Raw genomic sequence first — 19,097 nt, 5'->3', positions numbered from 1 at the left:
CAGTACTTAGATTTTTTTTTTACCAAATACTTTTACTCGAGTAATTTCTTGGATGGCTACTTTTTACTTTTACTTGAGTAAAATAAGTTGAAGTAGGGTTCCTCTTATTTGAGTACAATTTTTGTCTGCTCTGCCCAATCTCTGGAGACGGATTAATGATGATGGTTCTGATTGACTACATTACCCACAATCCTCCAGCGTGCCTAAGACGGACTCCATTCAAGGCTGCAGTCGATGCGGGATTCCGGCGGATGCAGAGACGGAAAATAATGACTTCCCGCTCGGACAGGTACACCCCGCTCCTATTCGTTGCTTTTACCTGTTTTTAAATGACAAACACAGGAAAACAAATAATGACGTGTTTATTAACCGCATCCATTCCGCAACAGCTTGGTTATCCTGTGACGTAACACTGACCCCCTCTGTTTCTGCTACTTCATCCAAACAAAACAACCGTCATCCACATGTGACAACAGCTGCGACTAAGTGTTGATATTATTGTGTATTTATTCACTTACATCGCTGTTGATCAAACACGGAGTTAAAAGTAAGTGAAGGGAATTACGTCACGGCATACGTCACAGATTGGTAGGAAACCTCTAGATCTCCATCCACCAAGAGAATAACATGAATCTGTTTGTGTTTCGGGTTCATGATTAAAATATTAATCCAGATTGAATTTGTTATTCTGTAGTTGTACTGCTTGTGTAACATTTTTTTTATTTTGGTCTTTTAAATAAACCAATTTGCTTATAACTTCATAGTTTTCTCTGATGACGTTTTAAATATTAAATCAGATGTTCTGAACATTTGAACAGAATATTTTACTTAAGTAAATATATGTTGATATATCTCCTATGCTCTTACCTGATTACAATTTTTTGGTACTATACTAGCAGTAGGCGACATTGGAATTTTATCACAATATTTTGTGGTACTATTACCGTTATCTTATTATTATCATTTGTTTTTTTTTTCATTTGTTGTTGTATAACAGAGTGTGAAACACTTACATGGTGCACATGGTATAGCTGGTTGGTACTATAGTGACATTTACTTGAGTAACTTTAAAACAATGTACTTTTTACTATGCTGTACTTTTTACTTTTACTTTAGTAATTTTATTTTGAAGTATTTCTACCCACTGAAAGAAAAACCAGTGACATGCGGTCAGGGGAGGCAGGTGAGGCTCTGCCTCACCTGTAATCATGGAAAATAATAATGATAAAATCATTTATATTGCTATTTTCACCCTGGTTTGTGGTTTGTACTATACCTATTTTTCATTTAATTTAAAAAAGTTCAGATTACTTTTACTTCAAAATCGCTGATTTTCTGCATTTTCCCATTCAAACGCTCGGAAGCGAAGCTGGTGAGGCAGCAGCGAGCTGAGCCTCACCTGGGATTGCGCAACCTCTCGCTAACTGCACTGGCTGCCATTCTGAGAGCATGTTCCTCCTGTCTGTACGTCGCCAATAAAATGGCTAAAAAACATTTAATGTATGAACTGATTTTCCATAATTTAGCTTATATATATAATGTACAGTGTTTTTTTTTTGTCACCAACTGTGTGCGTAAGGTGTTTCATGTGCTGAAGAGCGATCAGAAACGAGGTGAGGCAGGCAGTTCTCTTGCCTCATGGCAGGGGGCGCTCATGATCCCAGACATTGTGACTCCACAACTGCAGAGTAAGATACTGTAAGCGAGCTAGCCATGGAGCTAGCCATACAGTAAAGTCAAGTGCAGCGATATATTTATAGTTTTCTCCTCTTACCACAGCAATTAAATAATAATCGCAAAATAATACTAAAACAATACTACTGCAACAGACTGAATGTTCTGCTTTTTGCGTGGGAAATATTTGAGTGTTTTTTATTGTGGCGTTGTTGTCAGTTGCTATGGCAACGAGTCTGCGCGTAGCTGCGCTGATACAGAGAGCGACAAAGACGTGGTTTTGAGTTGTACTTTAACGGTTTTCCCTTCGCTGCGGAGCACAGCACGAAAGGAATAATATCTACATGTCCAAGTTTGATTGAGTGAACGGAAATAGTCTTTTTGCCCTCCAGCGTTGTCCACATGCGCGTAATTTCCTTACATAAACAACATGCAGGGGGTCTATATTTGTAAATCTGATTAAGTCAGTGCCTCACCAGCTATGAACCTCACCGCACGTCCCTGAGAAAAACAAACATGTTTTAGCCAAAATTTCACCAGACACAGACCTGCAGTTTTTGCTGAACCTTTATGAATTTTTTATTGGAAAACTAATTTGGAAAAATCATTATTTTGCCTGATTTTTTTTTTTTTTTTTTTTTGTTACTTATATGAATTATTGTCATTTTCATCCTTAAAATACCAAAATTTCCACTTAACTTTATATTTTGTTCTGTCTGACTATGTAATTTTATTAAATGATTGATAATTTGATCGGTTACTCAGTACTCGAATAGACATTTTAATATTTAATAAAAATACTTTTTCACTCTTACTTGAGTAATTTCTTGGACACATTTTACTGTTACTTGAATAAAAATATTTGGCTATGACATTGTGACAGTTTTAACAAATATGTAATAATCATATTCTTTATAAAAGTTACATACTGCCGTTTTAAGTGGTTAAAATGATTTTTTAAAAATGCGATTAGTTGATTAGTCATCAGAATAATCGATAGATGACTAAAATAATCATAGCTGCAGCCTTAATCTGATGTGTTCTGGACTCGGCGGTCATCCCGTGAAGAGCACCTGGTCCTCCAGGTGTCTCTATTTATACCAGCCGAGCGGCTCTTTTCCGTCAGTGATCCTCTTAGCGTCCCACGCTGTGGCAGCAGCGTGGAGCAGCTTTACCGGTGATAGTTCAGGCTGCGAGCCGAGCTGCACACAGCAACAGGTTCCTCCACGGCCGAGGGCCCACCGGGTGTTGTTTCGAGGAGGTTGCCACGGTAACCGACCGGCTAGAGAGCAGCGAGATGTCGAGCGGATCGGATATGTCTCTGCTTGACTGCACCGGAGCCCGAATCTCCGGGTGCTGGTCACTGAGAAGCGACCGCAGGTAAGCGCTGACTGGACCGTGTTGTTGCTCATCACCGGTGGGAGGAATGCTTCCCCCCCCCCACGACGGTTTTCATATGTGGAGAGAGATTTAAACGCGGTGCGTCCAGAGGTCAGGGGAAGTGCAGGATCTGGATTTAGGTGTGGGATTAATTTGGCTCGGTGTCAGATTCAAATGGGAAAGTCATTTTTTTTCATTTCCATTCATGTCTCATAAAAAATGAGAAAGAGCCTGAATGTAGCTAGCAGCTCTGCTAGCTACATTCAGGCTAAGTGTCGTCGCTATGAGGGCGGGGCGATAAATTTACTATATCGGTTGATTGAATATTTGTCTTTTGGCAATAAAATTTTTGTAAAATCTGGGCTTTTTTAAACTTTGCTTTTACCAACGCACTCCTTGGATTTCCAGAGTTCATAGCAGCACTCCCAGGGCGGCCATCTTGTTTGGCATGCGTGTTTTCATTTTATTTGGACTTTGAATTCAGGTCCACTAATGAAATATAAGCCTAAGATTACTGTTCATCCATCCATCCATCAAACTATTAATCCTTCCGTCCGTCCATCCATCCTTCTATCCATCCATCAATCAATCCGTCTGTCCATCCGTCCCTCTTTCTCTCCCCATCTTTAAAAGCCTTCCAGAAATTTTACCCAATTCATCACAGATGTTTAGATTTAACTAAGAAATTGGACATTTCAGTCTTTACGTGTTTTTAATTTTGACAGGAAAAATGCATCATAACCCTAAGAGAATGAGACCAAAGCAAATGTGACTTGTGTTTGTTTTAGAGAGAGAAATATTAAAAACTAACCTCACAGCATCACCAAGCATTTGGATTTATTGTGTGAAAAATGTCATCAGAAGTCAAAGCTGAATGCTGAAGCTATTCTGGAAATGCTGCCGTAGATGATAAAGCTGGATCAGATCAGATCTGTTGCTGCATCGTCTCTGACCCGCCTGCTGCTTGCTGTGCTGCAGTGGGAGCGGAGAGGACTCGCTGGACCGGCTCCTGCCTCACACCGGGGCCCCCCGCAGGAAGAGCGCCACCTCTCTGAGTAAAACAGAACCACCTCTGCTCCGCACCGGCACACGTACCATCTACACCGCCGGCCGCCCTCCCTGGTACGACGAGCACGGCGCTCAGTCCAAAGAGGCTTTTGTCATCGGTATGACGCCGTTTCTCCTCCTTCATGTTACAGAATCCACCATTTTGTACCGTTCTCTCTTCATGTCCATCAGGGCCAGCCCAAATCCTTTGGGGGCCCTGAGCACTATTTTCATTTTGGGCCCCACATAACAACATGCCAACACCGGATCCTTTATCATTCCTGACATACCAGCTAGCATAATTTGTAATTAGCTTACATCATACCAGTGTGATTACAGCTGTTGATTTTACAGGAGTAGTGAACTAAAACAAATTATTTTTCTTTTTTTCCTTGATCAGAAATCTGCAACACATAACAACATGGTTACACAACAGTGAAACAAATTAAAACATATGGGCAAGTTTAAAACCAATGTAGAGTCCCTTAGAAATGTTTTTAAGAACCACTGGAAAAAAGTCTAACAAAATAAGATCTGACAACTTTAGTTCAGTCTGGAGCTGATTCCACTCTGAAAAGAAAATGCTTGTGTCCATTTTTCTGTTTGAACATCTTAAAATGCAGTGTCGTATTTAAGTCTGCCTTATTACCTTAACTATTTGAAAGTGACATAAGCTAACAAAATGGTAAATTTACAGTAAATATAACAATAATATAAATTGTTTTTCCATGTGTAAAGCATTTAGACTGTATTATTTTATGACATCTTTTAATAAGTTGACACTCATTCCTTTGAACCTTTATTGCTTATTATGTTGCTGTACTTTTATCTGTAATTTGGAGCATTCAATAGAGTCCAAAAATACAAAATTATTCTAAATATGTAGTTTTTTTTATCATGCTAGCTGGGTGTTTTTGGGGGCGCCCTGTTGGTGTGGAGGCCCTAAGCAGCCGCTTAACTCTCATATACCTTGGGCCGGCTGTGATGTCCGTGAACACTTTAATGTAATCAGTCATTCATACCACCAGACAACATTAGATTCACCCAGAAAAGCTGAGATCTTTGTGTCTGCAGGGCTGTGTGGGGGCAGTGCCTCAGGGAAGACCACTGTGGCCAACAAGATCATCGAGGCGCTCGATGTGCCGTGGGTTGTGCTTCTGTCTATGGATTCTTTCTATAAGGTGAGCAGTTCTTCCTTTCCTATACGTTGCTCATGGTTATATGTGGATTTACTGCAGGAAGAAATCGTCTTTAGAAGGAAGTATTTTCATCCTCTTGCTGTTTTGTTATGCCGATGTTTTCAGTCACAGAACCATTTAACAAGCCGTCACGCTTTCTGTTTGTCTGCATGTATCATGTATGTTTATACCATTGCTGCTATTAAAAGTGAACAGGTTAGGATAGATCTATGGGCTTTACAAAGCATGTTTGTTACATTCTTTTGCATAAAATTATTCTTAAAAAAATTTGATTTTACTCTGCTCAGTTTGAGCTCCTGTCAGAATGACCTGTTTTGGTGCATCGTGTCATTTTAAATCCAAATAAGCTTCTGCTAGCGACTCAACATTTACACTCGCACGTGAAAATTGACGCAATTAGATTCCCAATTATACAACCGTACATCTTTGAAAAGCATTAGTAAAGCCTCCTGGACAACCAACAAAAATGCAGCAAGTTTCTGGTAAGTCAACAACCAAACACTTATCTTTTTCAGCAGCCATTGTACAGCACAACAAAACAAACAAACAAAAAAAACAGCTAAGGCCCAAGAGCTGCTGTTGTTGTTGCTTTAAACACAGATAATTCATCTAAAACCTGACCATCATTTATTAATTTAATTTTTCTTAACATCCCAGTTGTTTCTGTGTGTCTCTACTTTATTTTTTATATTTATTATTATTTTATTTATTTATTTGACATGCCTTTGAGGGTTTCTATTTTTTAAATTTCATTGTGCTAAAAAGAAAGGAAGGAATTTTGATTCTTAAAAAAACCCCAGCTGGCCCTGGAACTCAGCTTTGGTTGCTAGGTAACGGCTGGGCTTGGCTGTGGTTGCTAGGTGACGGGCAGTGCCTGCTGATTTGTGACATTAGATTCCGGAGGTTTCTGAAATGGCTCATTTTCCAAACACCCAAAAACATTAACTTACTGACAAAAAAAACCATCCACACGTTTTTTTAAGTGCTTTGGCTGTTTGTAGAAGCAGTAGAAACCCAAACGAAGCAACAGAAACGTACAAAATGTGAATCTACATCACTTGATAGTCCATTAGACTCTGTTTGATCGTGGACCAAATAGCAGAGATTCTGGTGTTACGAGTAGTTAGAATGATTTACCAAAGAGCTGCTTGTTTTCCTGAGGCTTCCCGGCGTCTTGAAGAGGCCTCCATGCTGTGTTTGCTGCAGGTTTTATCCCCAGAGGAGCAGCTCCTGGCAGCGCAGAACGACTACAACTTTGACCATCCGGGGGCGTTCGACTTTGAGCTGCTGGTGGCCACACTGCGAAAGCTGAAGCAGGGAAAGAGCGTCAAGATCCCAGTGTATGACTTCACCACGCATGGGAGGCAGAAAGACTGGGTACGTGTTGCTCTGATCATGGATAAAAGCGTATTTATTACTGCACTGCAAAAAATACAAAATCAACCAAATATTTTTGTCTAGTTTCTACTGCAAATATCTAACTTATATGTGACTTTTCAGCAAGATATAGGAGCTTGTTTTAACTAAATAATTTCTTAATATTGATGAAACCATTCTAGCTCCACTGGCTGATTATTTCACTTATAATAAGACATTTTTCCCATGTTATCAGTGAAATAGTCAGCCAGTGGAACTAGTACTTTTTTATTCAATATTAAGGAATTGTTGACTCAAAACAAGCTCTTATTCTGCTGAAAATTCAATTCTAAATTAATTTAGTCTTATTTCAAGTGTATTAAGGTATTTGCTCTAGAAACTAGGCCAAAATACCTTGTAAGATTTTGTGTTTTTACAGTGTAGTGTCTCTTTCTGATGAGCACAATGAACACATTACAGCTAGAGGGGATAGCTACTTCACCATGAAGCAAAAATAAACAAAAATCCTATTTTTCTCACTTTATATATTAAAAATAGCTGCAATGCATGCATATTGTTCCTTTATCCTTATTTATTCCTCTAAAGTTAATAAATGTATACTTTCCTTGTTTGTGCACACATTCTTGGTCAATGAATCTGATTCTAAATTTGCTGATTTTGGTGAAATATCCACAGGTGATTCACAAATTTGCACCCAATTAATGCTTATAAGATTTATTCAAGCCCAAGATGAGTTCATGTAAACTTGTAAACATCAGATTAATTAAAAGTCAACATTTTTTCCCTCTTGAGAGCACAAATATTTTCACCACGTCATAAGTGAAATAATTTTCCAGTGGAACTTGGACTTTTTAATCTATATTATGGAATTATAGATTAAAACAAACTCTTGTATCTTGCTGAAACGTTGGGCATCGGCAGCAGAAATTGGACCAAACATACTTGATTTTGTGTTTTTTTGCAGTGTGTAACAACTAAATAAAAAATGTGTCTTATAATTTTAAGAAAAAGAAAGTACGGTTGTATGTTTGAGGACTGAATTTTTAAATTTGAGATTATAGAAGCAAAGTGAAATTAAATTGTCCCTCAGACTTGTCACTGCTTTCTTCATTTCTCCTCCTCATACTTTGGCTTTTTCTCTTTCTGCAGAAAAATGTGTACGGCGCGAGTGTTATCATATTCGAGGGAATAATGTCTTTTGTAGACAAAGAGCTTCTTCAGGTATGCAGCACATCTTTCATTCCTCCATATTTGAAGAACTCTCTGTGAAATAATCAGAAGCTGCTGTTTTTTGCTGCAGCTCTGCTGAAGTCGGAGCGACTGAAGGTGTTTCTCTTTCTGCCCGTCTGCAGCTGCTGGATATGAAAATCTTTGTGGACACAGACTCAGACATCCGACTCGTCCGCCGGCTCCGCAGGGACATCACAGAGCGCGGCCGGGACATTGAAGGCGTCATCAAGCAGTACAACAAGTTTGTGAAGCCTGCCTTTGAGCAGTACATTGAACCCACCATGAGGCTGGCCGACATCGTTGTGCCTCGAGGTTTGCGCCGCTGCGGCCATCTTGAACAGGGAACGATGTTCCAGCAACGTCTGACTTATGTTTCTCTTGTGAAGGTGGTGGGAACATGGTGGCCATCGATCTGATAGTTCAGCACGTCCACAGCCAGCTGGAGGAGGTTAGCATGTGGCGCCCCCATGTGTTCAACAGATGTAACTTACGCACTTTTATTTTATTGTGGTTCACTTGTGACTATAAAACAAAAAAAAACTCTTTTAAAGCTGTAGAAACATTACAAATCAACATAAAGTTTACAATTTTTTAGTTTATAAATTTCATCATTAACTTCAGTCAAATCCACACTTTACAAATACTAATACATTTTCTGAATTTCTAAAAAGCTAGTTTTGTTTTTTAGAACAAAAGTTAACTTGTTGGTTTATTTTTTATTATTCCAAATATGTATATTTAAATTTCTGTAGTGTATTATTTTAGCCTTTAGTACCTGTCAAGCTTTGGGTTTGAGAATACAGGAAATGTCGCGTGGAGTTGGGCCGGGGGGCAGGTGAGCGAACGAGCGTAAGATGGGGGTGGATAGGAGGAAATAGACCAGGGGGCAGATGAACTTAAGTCCAGGGGGGAAAGACGAAAGAACAAACCTAATGTACGACCGGTAGACCAGGGGACGGACGTAAGAACGGGGGGAGCAATACGGGATATTTACGTCACCTTCATTCGTCACACTCAGAAACTCATCTACCAGCCATGTACCGCCAGATGCGCTCCGCCACCCGTTTGTTCAGAACGGGATGATATGAAATGTATTGTACGGTTCGTCCATAAAGCTACACTTACACTGTAACCATCAACTACTGAGCCGCCCGCCATGTTCAGTCTATCTGCTCACCTGTATAAATAATCCCGCAGCCTCTTCCCGCTGTTTGCTTTCAACCAGCAGCTCCCGGAAGAAAAAGGCTGCCGTACTCCAGGCATCGCGCCAGTCATTTTAAGGATGTTTATTGATCCCCCAAAAACGATGAAAACCCAGCTGTTATCATTAATCAGTAAAATCCCCACGGATTGGGGAACTTGAAAATTGGACCTTATGCCGCTAACACTTAGCTTTTGTCAACAACACAGAAGTGGAAGCCAGAGCTCTGTGCAATGCAAGTAAAGTCCCAGCAGGAACACGGTGCGCTAAATAATAACATATAAATTAATGGAGCTTCGAGGCAGGCAAATTTTCCTCCAGGAATTTTAATAATCGAGGGACTCGAATCATTCGAGGAATTGTTTCAGCCCTAGAAGATTTTATGAACAATATGTAGAGACATAAAAATCGACCAGAAAAATCCCAAACTAATAATCTCTGGATGTTTTCCTTCCTCAACACAATCTTTAACTTAGTTTGAGTGAGTTTCACGTTGTTCAAACTGGAACTGGGTCTTTAAACGCATCTAAATGCCCGTCTCATCCAGGACTTTTGTAGGGTTATTATGTTTTAATGACAGTCTTTTCTGCTTTGCCTTGATTTTCTTTGTCTTTTCATTTAATTTCTTTTCTCTTTGTGCAGCGTGAGCTCAGTGTCAGGTACGCTGAAACATATTTTAGCTTCCCCAGCAACTACAACTTGACTCGATGGCAGATTTATTGCCTCTGTGTGCACTTTGACCTTCACGTAGTCAGACGTTTACACACATTCTTCATATGTACAAATATCTTATTAATATTGGACTTTTAAGGATTTATTTTCTTTTGAGTGATCATGAACTATATTGTTGTTCTTGTTTTGTTGAACCATTAAACTTTTCTCAGAGGGAATTTGTTGGTTGCTTCTGAACATCCAACAAATCTCCCTCAGACAGATGAAACAAGAACAAAAACAAATTTTTTCCCTCCGTCCAGGAGTTGTAGAGGTCTAGGGTCAGGAAAAGGGCCGACAACATCCCTGCAGACCCCACACATTCTGGACACATTCCAGTTGGACATTTACCTTCAAATCGGTGCTACACAGATGGTAGATACACTTCAATAACACTAAATCGTACCAAGTTGGGTCGAGTTTCTTGTGAAAATATCTTAGCAAACATAAAATAAGACAAAACTGAATTACAAGTAACTTTTTACCAAGAGATTGGAGCGTTTTTTAAGTTAATATTTTCTTAATATTAATGAAAAAGTACTAGCTCCATTGTCAGATTATTTTACTTATAACAGGACATTTTCCCTAGTTCTTTTTCATCTATAGAAAGGAACTATTGATGTATAACAAGCTCCCATCTTGCTGAAAAGTTTCTTGTTATTTTGTTTTGTCTTATTTCAAGTGTATTAACATATTTGCACTAGAAAATAAACATAAAATACTTGTCAGATTTCACTCTGATGAACAGCTAGAAGGGTTAGCTACTCTACCGGGAAGCGAATTAAACATATTTGGACAACAACAATCCTATTTTACTCATTTTGCGTATAAAATGGCTGCAAAATCTTATTTTATTTCCTCTGAGGTTTATATATTTATAATTTAGGCCTGAACGCTTTAAAACCAAAGTCAGATTCCTTGTTTTTGCACACAATCTTGGTCAATAAATCTTATTCTGATACTGCTGATTCTGATCAAATATCCAGTGGAAATTCAAACATTTGTATCCATTTCATGCTTTTAAAATGTACTGAGTCCTAAGGTGAGTGTATCTAAACTTGTGGCTGGACTTTGAATTTCTATCAGAGTAAATAAAAGTAAAACCGTTTTTCTTCATATTTTTTTCTCCAGAGCTCTGCTCGCCTCGGTCCAGCAGACGCAGCCGCTGCCTCAGACGCTCAGCGTGCTGGAGAACTCGCCGCAGGTCCGCGGCCTGCACACCATCATCAGGTACGACGACACGCAGGTTCACGTGAAGAATTACATACTTTAAGCTGAAGGTTGTTTCTCTGCTGCAGGAACAGAGAGACGAGCCGAGATGAGTTCATCTTCTACTCAAAGAGATTAATGCGTCTTCTCATCGAACATGCTCTGACTTTTCTACCCTCTCAGGTGGGTTTAAATTAGAAAACGGATGTTCAAAACATGCAGCCTTGCATTTTAAGTACCCTGCTGTCCTTGAGTTGACTGATTTTCTTATTTTTCTTTAACCAAAGTGTTCTGGAGTCGATTCACTGCAAAAACACAAAATCTTACTAAGCATTTTTGGTTTAGTTTCTGGTGCAACTATCTTAGTACACTTGAAATGAGACAAAACTAATTTACAAGTAGCTTTTCAGCAAAAATATAGAAGTTTGTATTAAGTCAATAATGGCTAAAAATTTATTAAAAAGTACTAGTTCTACTGGTAGGTTATTTCATTTATAACATGGTAAAAGTGACTGGTTTTAAATGACATAATTTGTCAGTGAAACTGGAACTTATTCATCAATATTAAGCAATTATTAACGTAAAACATCTTGCTGAAACAAACAGACACAAAGCTGCAGTTTCTAAGTTTCATATTTAAAGAAATTAATTCAGACAAATGTTTCTTTTTCCTGATTTTGTTATTTTGTGGTTATATTATTTATATGAATTATTTTCACTTTGATCCTTAAAATGCCAAAAGTTCAACATATACTTTTATTTTGGTCCGTCTGATTATGTATTTTTTTATATTAAATGATTAATCAGAGTGATATATTTTTACCAAATACTTTTTTCTTTTACTTTTTTGAGTTTAAAATGTTGAAGTAGTGCGTTTTTACCAAATATTTATACTATTTTACACTTACTGGATTCATTTCTAGGATGGCCACCTTTACTTTCACTAGAGTAAATTTTTTGGATGCTCTACCTGCTACAGTCCATGTCAGCTCAAAACCAACAACTTTCCTGTGTGCTTCTCTTTTTGTTGTTTCTTTCTGCAGCCTTGTGCAGTTCAGACTCCGCAAGGCCCGGACTACGACGGGCGCAGTTACAAGGGGAAAGGAGTGAGCGACGTTCTCTTGACTTCCTGTGGAGCGTTCTCCTCTCCTCGCCTTCACTCCACTTCCTCTTCCTCGCCTCCGCAGATCACCGGCGTCTCCATCCTGAGGGCAGGAGAGACCATGGAACCCGCCCTGAGGGCCGTGTGCAAGGACGTCCGCATTGGGAAGATCCTGATCCAGACCAACATGGACTCCGGCGAGCCAGAGGTAGCGGAAACTCTCGACCCGATCCGACCCGTTTGCCATTCTACACAGCGTCTCAAAATGACTTTCCACCATTGTTCTTTTATATTTATATATATATATATATATAAATTCTTCCTGGTGATGCTTGTCTCCATGGTAACTACCTGTCCTGTGCCTGTAACCGTGGCAACCGCTCTGGCCTGGCCAGCTGCACTACCTGCGCTTGCCCAAAGACATCAGCGAGGATCACGTCATCCTGATGGACAGTACCGTCTCCACCGGCGCCGCGGCCATGATGGCGGTCCGGGTTCTGCTGGTGGGTGGAGATTAGCTATGAGCCAATCTCACTCACTTTGGTTGGTGATAGGGATGCAAGTTATTGATTAATGAGTTCGTCTAAAGTTGATTGCGCTTATCAATCGAATGATGGTTCATTTGGACATTTGTAGGTAGAAAATAAAAAAGGAGCAATAAATTTCCACCAAAAGATTCCAAAACTTTTAGATTAATCTCAGAAATTTTCTATAAAAAAAGGACTTTTCTGAGCTCCAAAAGTTGAAATTCTTTTCTTACATTTTCCATAATGCTGAATTTCAAAAATATTCTTTAAATTTTAACATTATTTTGTGTCATCCTCTCTATTAAATATTGACTGAATAAATATAAAGTTGTGGGGGTTTTCCACATTATTAAACCTAGATATATTTTAAAAATCTCTTAGGTTACAGAATAGAAAAACGAACGATGAAAATAATATGTGAAACAGAGAGATGTTCAAACAGAAGTACTGTCTCTGGTTGCTCTTGAAGGAGTGTAAAAGTTTCTTTCCATTATATGAATTAACTCACGACAGCTCTCAAAATCATCATGTTTCCCCCACATCATTTTACATATTTTCTGCGTCCTCTGCTTTTCTGTAATCACATCCTCGTCTTTGTAGCACGTCTATAATATTTGATTAATAAAGTTGAAGCAGCTCGGCTGAATAAGAGCTACTAAGATAACAACTTCATGAGTTTGTCGAGAGTTTATATTTCAAAACATAACATCATAAAGTGCATTTTCCACCCCACACCGGACCGTTTACTGGTTTAGACCGTTTCTCTTTCCAGTCGTGCTATAGCTCCGCCGCCATCTTTGTTTCTATATTAACGGCTCAGAATGACCAGCGGCGCCCTCTGCTGGATGGCGGCAAAACGACAATACTAAAAGAAGGTCTAAGCGTATCGAGTGAAACAAATGTTAATATAATAAACTGTTAATCGATTTGCATCGTTAGTTGGTGAGTTTGATTAGTACAGTGTTTGGAAGACATTTTTTTAAATGATTACATAACCACTGACCGCTGTGTCCCTCTGTTGTGTGTGTCTGAGCAGGATCATGAGGTTCAGGAAGAAAAGATCATGCTGGTGTCGCTGCTGATGGCTGAACTGGGAGTGCACTCTGTGGCCTACGCCTTCCCAAAGGTCAAGATCATCACCACCGCTGTGGACAAGGACCTGGACGGATCCTTCCACGTTATTCCTGGTATCGGTAAGCAGCCACATACATTTAAGTTTCAATTCACCCATCTCATTTTAACAGAGATGGGTAGCAGCTAGTTACCACTAGCAACCTCAAACGCTATAATTAGTAAAACTAAATCTCCTTTAGAAGAACTGCATGCTAAAAAGAGGATAAAATAAAACGTTGCTAAGACATCAAATGTGACGTTTGTTAACAAAGCTGCAGCTTTTTATGAGATTTAAGTAAAGTTTCAGTCCGAGTCACGGAGGTCTCGTCCATTACAGACCTCCATATGGAAATCTGAATTTGATCATTTTAAAGGACAAAAAATTTTAGAGCTCTGCAACTTTAAATATTGAAAATATAAATGAATATTGTCGCAAAATTGTTTTTCTAAGCATTGCTAAAAGCCATTCTTGACAACAAAAAGAGCGTTGTGCTTACAAAACTCTAAAAAAAACCTAGATCTGACTGCAGCTTTAACTAGGAATATGTTGTTGATGAAATTGTGACTAATCTTCAACCATCAAAAACACACGTTTGGATTGGAACCGTCTTATGTAAAAAATAACTTGTGTTAAATTACGTTCAAACTTTTAAAGCATTAAAATCCTGTATTTCTCTTTTTACACCTTGTTATCCTAAATAAAAAAGTAAACTGGGGTAAAACTCTAGAAAATATAGAACATTACTGTAACCATAATAATAGTAAACATTACAGTAAATAGTAGCAGTAGAAATAATGATTGGTTTTCTGTTTTAAATGAAAAATGATTATAGGTTTTATATTTGTGTGTATTTTATGAAAAACTTCTGCATGTGTTTAGTAAAAAATTTTTTAATGCTGCTCCTTTTCCTTTCTGTTTGCCATTTCTCCGCTGTGTGTTTTCAGGAGACTTTGGGGACCGGTACTTTGGGACGGACGGGTCGGTTGGTTGGAGCGATGAAGAGAACCAGGAGTCAGTGTGACTCTGATTAATGCACAGACACCAAATATATTCTTATATTAATTTTACACACTGCAGACCATTTTTTGTATTATAAAACAGCTACAAATGTGCTGAATATTTCTATAGAGATTGGTGCCATCACCTGCATTGCAATAATCCCATTTATTTCATAATCTAAACCAGGATATGAATGAATTAAACTGAACATGCTTGAAATTTGCAGATTTATATAATTTTTAGGTTTAATGTAACAGAACAAATGTCAACAGGAAAAACATAAGATCACTGTAATGTTCATTTTGTTTTTTGTTTAGCATGTTATATAATTATGTGTCTTCATTTCCAAGAAATGCTGCACCTTCATGTAACATAAAAAAAAAGCTATGCAAAAATATTAAAACTTAGCTGCTAAAGTTACTTACTAAGTATTTATGGTCAGAGAAAATATCTTAGTACACCTGAAATAAACAACTAATTTGTAAATAACGTATCAACAAGCTTTTATATGAGCTTGTTTAAAGTAAATAATTCCGTAATATTGATGAAAAAGGACTTTGATTATTTAACTTATAAAATGTATTTCTACAAGTGACATAATCTGCCAGGGAACTAGAACTTTTTCATCAATATTAGGGATTTATTGACCTAAAACAAGCTCATGTTTCTTGATGAAAAGTTACTTATAAGTTAGTTTTGTCTTATTTCACATGTATGAAAAATATTTGCAGTAAAACTAAACCAGAATTACTTTGAAAGCTTTTGGGGTTTTGCAGTGTACTCTGTCTGCTGTGCACTATTCACAAAACGTTTGGGACATTTGGATTTTGTGTGAAATTTATTGGAGCCTTAAAGATTTCATCTCATTCCAATAAGATTAAATAATGACGAAAGAGCATTTACGTAAAAGTTTTCTCATCTCCAGCAACATATTCAAATGAAATGGTTTAATAATGTGTCATGGAATTTGAATTTTATCACAATATTTTGTGGTGCTATTGTGATAACGATAGAAATAATTTTTAAAAACTATTTCATTTCTTATTTTTTAGGTAACTGTATGTTTTTGACGGTATTCATGGCACCACAAACTCAAATATTGTCCTTGAAAACATTCCCAATAGACTCCTTGAGGACGCCACTTACTTAAAAAAGTGAGATTTATATCACTAAATTTCACACAGTGTCTGCATTTAATCATACTTTTTTAATTTACTATATATTGATGCTCTCATGGGGCAAACAAGTGGAGAAAATAGCAATAGTTCTTTAATTTTTCTGGAGATTCACATCAAAATTGTGGTTGCAAGAAGAGTACAATATTGCACTCGCATTGCATTGGTTCAACACAGCAGTTGTTAATATATTTCAGGAGTCATGCATTCATATAAAATGCAAATAATACATGCAGCCGATTGGTATGGACTCCTTGATGCCGACTCTTGATTAAAAAAAAAATGTTGTGACCAAGGCGCCAAAACTGAGAGATTTGGAGACACAAAGATGCTGGAAAATGTTCTAATAACCAAACATGTCAAGATGCAAATTAACAAACATTGCTAATTTTATGTCAATTATATTGTTAGTACATGAAAATAATGGCAAAACTGTTTATTTCTTGTTTTAGGATTTATAAACCTGCATTTTATCCATTTTTGACACTCTTGTCATAAATGTATTTGGTAGATTTGAGTTTTAAGATCAGATTTGCCTAAAGGTGAAAAATTTAAGAAATTCTGATTATTAAGGGGGGAAAAAATCAGAATTCTGAGACAAAAAAATTCAATACTAAGAAAAAACTTGGAATTTTTAGATTAAAATAGGAATTCTGAGAAAAAAAATCCATAATTCTGACCTTAATCGGAATTCCAAAAAAAGTAAAACTTCTGAGAGAAAAAAATTCGGAATTCTAAGAAAAAAGTCAGAATTCTGAGAAAAAGTCAGAATTCTGAGAAAAAGTCAGAATTCTTGGATTAAAGAATTTAGATTTTTAGCTGTCTGAAAAAAAAACCACAATTCTGACATTATTTGGAATTCCAAAAGAGTCAGAATTCTGACAAAAAAAAAGTCATAATCCAGAGAAAGAAATTCAGAAATTGAAGTTGAAATTCTAGAGGAAAAAAACCCTAGTTCTTAGGTTAAACTCAGAATTCTGACATTAAATCCAATGTTTTTTTTGTTTGCTTGTTTTGTTTTGTTTTTGTCCTAATCCTCTTCCGTAGAGCGAGAGAGAGGGGGATCTGAGCCTGTATGCAGTTTTCTCTGCACTCACACTAGTAGAAACCACTGCTTGAACTGAGAAGCTCCCATCTGAGGTCACGGACGGTCACAGGCTGGCAGCTGAATATTTTTACCTCCTCAGACTCGCAGGGTTCACACGCAGGCCGCCCTGCTCTCCCTGGCTGCAGTACACTGTTCGGCCTGCAGGGGGCAGTGTCGTTCAGGCTAATCCCTCTTTCCAGGGAGAAATCTCCTGTTCTCCCTGCTCCTTCCACTAATGCGTTCTGTAAAAACACAGAAGAAACATTTACACACCCGAATTACATATAAAACATTTGGAAATATATTTAATTTGTTATTTTAGGTGCTAAATTCTCTGTTTTGTGCTTTACAAACTGTAAAAAGCTTGGACTATAACAACATTCAGGTTGTTTTTGGAGGTTTTTATGACCAGCACTGTTTGCTCCACTCTGCTGTGTTCACGCCATAAAACCCACTTCTGGTGATGCTCCCTGTTATCGGGTAATCTCCCACTTTAAGGCAGTCTCAGCTCCTCATTCATGCATTCATTCATTCAGCCATTCACGCTGCTCACAGGGAGATTATCGCGCATCACCGGAGCTGTGAATGTCGTGTCGTCTTCACACCTACAGTCTGAGCGGCGCCCCGTGTTTTGTTTTGTTTTTGTTTGGTTTTTTCCTCCAACCCACCGTGACTGGCTGGCACCGTGGACGGGGATGTCACACGACGTGCTCTGTATCCTCCAAGACAGCAGAAGACTGGCTCGCTCATGTGACTACTGCCTCAAGGTTAACCTGTTACCATGGAGACAGGCCAGCCAATGGAAATTCAGCAGACGGTTACGATGTTGACTGCAAGCTTTTTGTTTTAAGGGGTGACCTATTTTTTTTTTCTCATTCCTCCCCTCCACCCTCCTCGGTCCACAGCAACACAGATGCAGACCCCACTATTCACACACACACACACGTATAAACACACACACTCGGGAGCTCTAAACAGATTTTTGTTAAATGTTAGCTTAAATTAAAAGCTTAAGATTGTTAAACTGAGGTTCCGTTAAAAGGTTATAAAGTCATGTAAAAACTGGGTAAAATTAAAAATTTAAAATACTTTATGGATCCCAAAGAGACATTAAATGTTGTTGTAACTCATATCAGTTCGGATTATTCAGAGTTATTGTAAATAATGATTGCTGTTGGCAGGAACTTGATGAAATGTTCACATTTTTATGAAGAAATATTCACATATCTGTGTTTAATCTGTTGTATTTAGTACATTTCTGGACAGGAAAGTAATTTAACTGGAATTAATGAACTAAAAATAAAGTTGTTTTATTTTGTGAACAAAGGATATAAACAAAAAAGAAAAACATCTAACAAATCTAGCTGATGAAAAAGTTAGAACCTCCTACTTCTGTCTGCAGCCTTTAAGAACCAAAGAGTAGAAACTCGTTCAGACAAAACCTTTTATCAAAATACAACTTATTAATGTTTACAATATGAAATTTGTGGCTATTTTTAAAGAATCACCGGTTTATTTCTGGTTTTAGATTCTAAAACAAGGAAAAACATAAAACATTTACAAAAAGACGATTGATACATTGTCTTCCATGAGATGTTGATGTTTTTGGAAATTCACATTCAAAAATATTTTATTGATCCCAAAGGGAAATTAAATGTTAGTGTAATTCCTATTAATTCAAGAGACTTCAAAGAGTTCTTGAAAACGATGCAAACAGAAAACATTTAGCTTCCAATGTAAAGGTTTTCTTTTCGGCAATAAGTCAATGATTTTTGGTGTCTGGAAAACTAGCCTTTTTGTAAACCTCCTCACTGTTGAGCCACATTCCACGGGCACTGCGTCGTTACCTAGCAACCCCAGCCAAACGCAACACATCGCCTAGCAACCACAGCGGTGAGCTGCCCAACCAGTGAGCTTCCCTAAACAGCTCATTCTGAAAAGAGCTCAAAATGGGCAGAACTGACCAAACTAAAATTTGATTCTCTAAGAATCATTTTGTTAAAAAATCTAATGAACACATTTGTATCTCCCATAGAGCTACCCTAACCTGGTGAAGGAAGGAAAG

General features: G+C 37.9%; 1 protein-coding gene across 3 annotated transcripts; it reads left to right on the top strand.

Moving 5' to 3' along the window:
* The first annotated feature begins 106 nt into the window (after positions 1-106).
* On the top strand, positions 107-15,201 carry uckl1a (uridine-cytidine kinase 1-like 1a). 3 transcript variants are annotated; one of them, XM_028011418.1, is made up of 15 exons: positions 111-289; positions 4,033-4,220; positions 5,176-5,282; positions 6,507-6,677; positions 7,827-7,898; positions 8,030-8,219; positions 8,294-8,355; positions 9,751-9,767; positions 10,951-11,049; positions 11,118-11,211; positions 12,072-12,134; positions 12,216-12,338; positions 12,526-12,633; positions 13,694-13,850; positions 14,716-15,201. In XM_028011418.1, exons 1-15 carry the CDS (start codon positions 156-158, stop codon positions 14,790-14,792), a joined length of 1,662 nt encoding a protein of 553 aa, XP_027867219.1. In that variant the 5' UTR covers positions 111-155; the 3' UTR covers positions 14,793-15,201. The 3 variants fall into 3 exon arrangements, with proteins under 3 accessions (XP_027867221.1, XP_027867219.1, XP_027867220.1); XM_028011419.1 differs by lacking the exon at positions 111-289 and adding an exon at positions 2,620-3,054; XM_028011420.1 differs by lacking the exon at positions 12,526-12,633 and having other exon boundaries at positions 107-289.
* The last annotated feature ends 3,896 nt before the right edge of the window (positions 15,202-19,097 follow it).

Source organism: Xiphophorus couchianus, chromosome 24, assembly GCF_001444195.1.
Source record: "Xiphophorus couchianus chromosome 24, X_couchianus-1.0, whole genome shotgun sequence".
NCBI classification, from domain to species: domain Eukaryota; kingdom Metazoa; phylum Chordata; class Actinopteri; order Cyprinodontiformes; family Poeciliidae; genus Xiphophorus; species Xiphophorus couchianus.
The sequence above is the reverse complement of the archived record's forward strand: the minus strand, read 5'-3'. Positions and strand labels throughout refer to the sequence as shown.

What these genes read in the sequence shown, in the direction of transcription:
- uckl1a (XM_028011418.1), top strand. Translation starts at nt 156, where the DNA reads ATGATGATGGTTCTGATTGACTACATTACCCACAATCCTCCAGCGTGC. An exon ending in CAAAGAGGCTTTTGTCATCG is followed by an intron (nt 4,221 to 5,175) that starts GTATGACGCCGT and finishes TTGTGTCTGCAG; the next exon opens with GGCTGTGTGGGGGCAGTGCC. An exon ending in TGGCGGTCCGGGTTCTGCTG is followed by an intron (nt 12,634 to 13,693) that starts GTGGGTGGAGAT and finishes GTGTCTGAGCAG; the next exon opens with GATCATGAGGTTCAGGAAGA.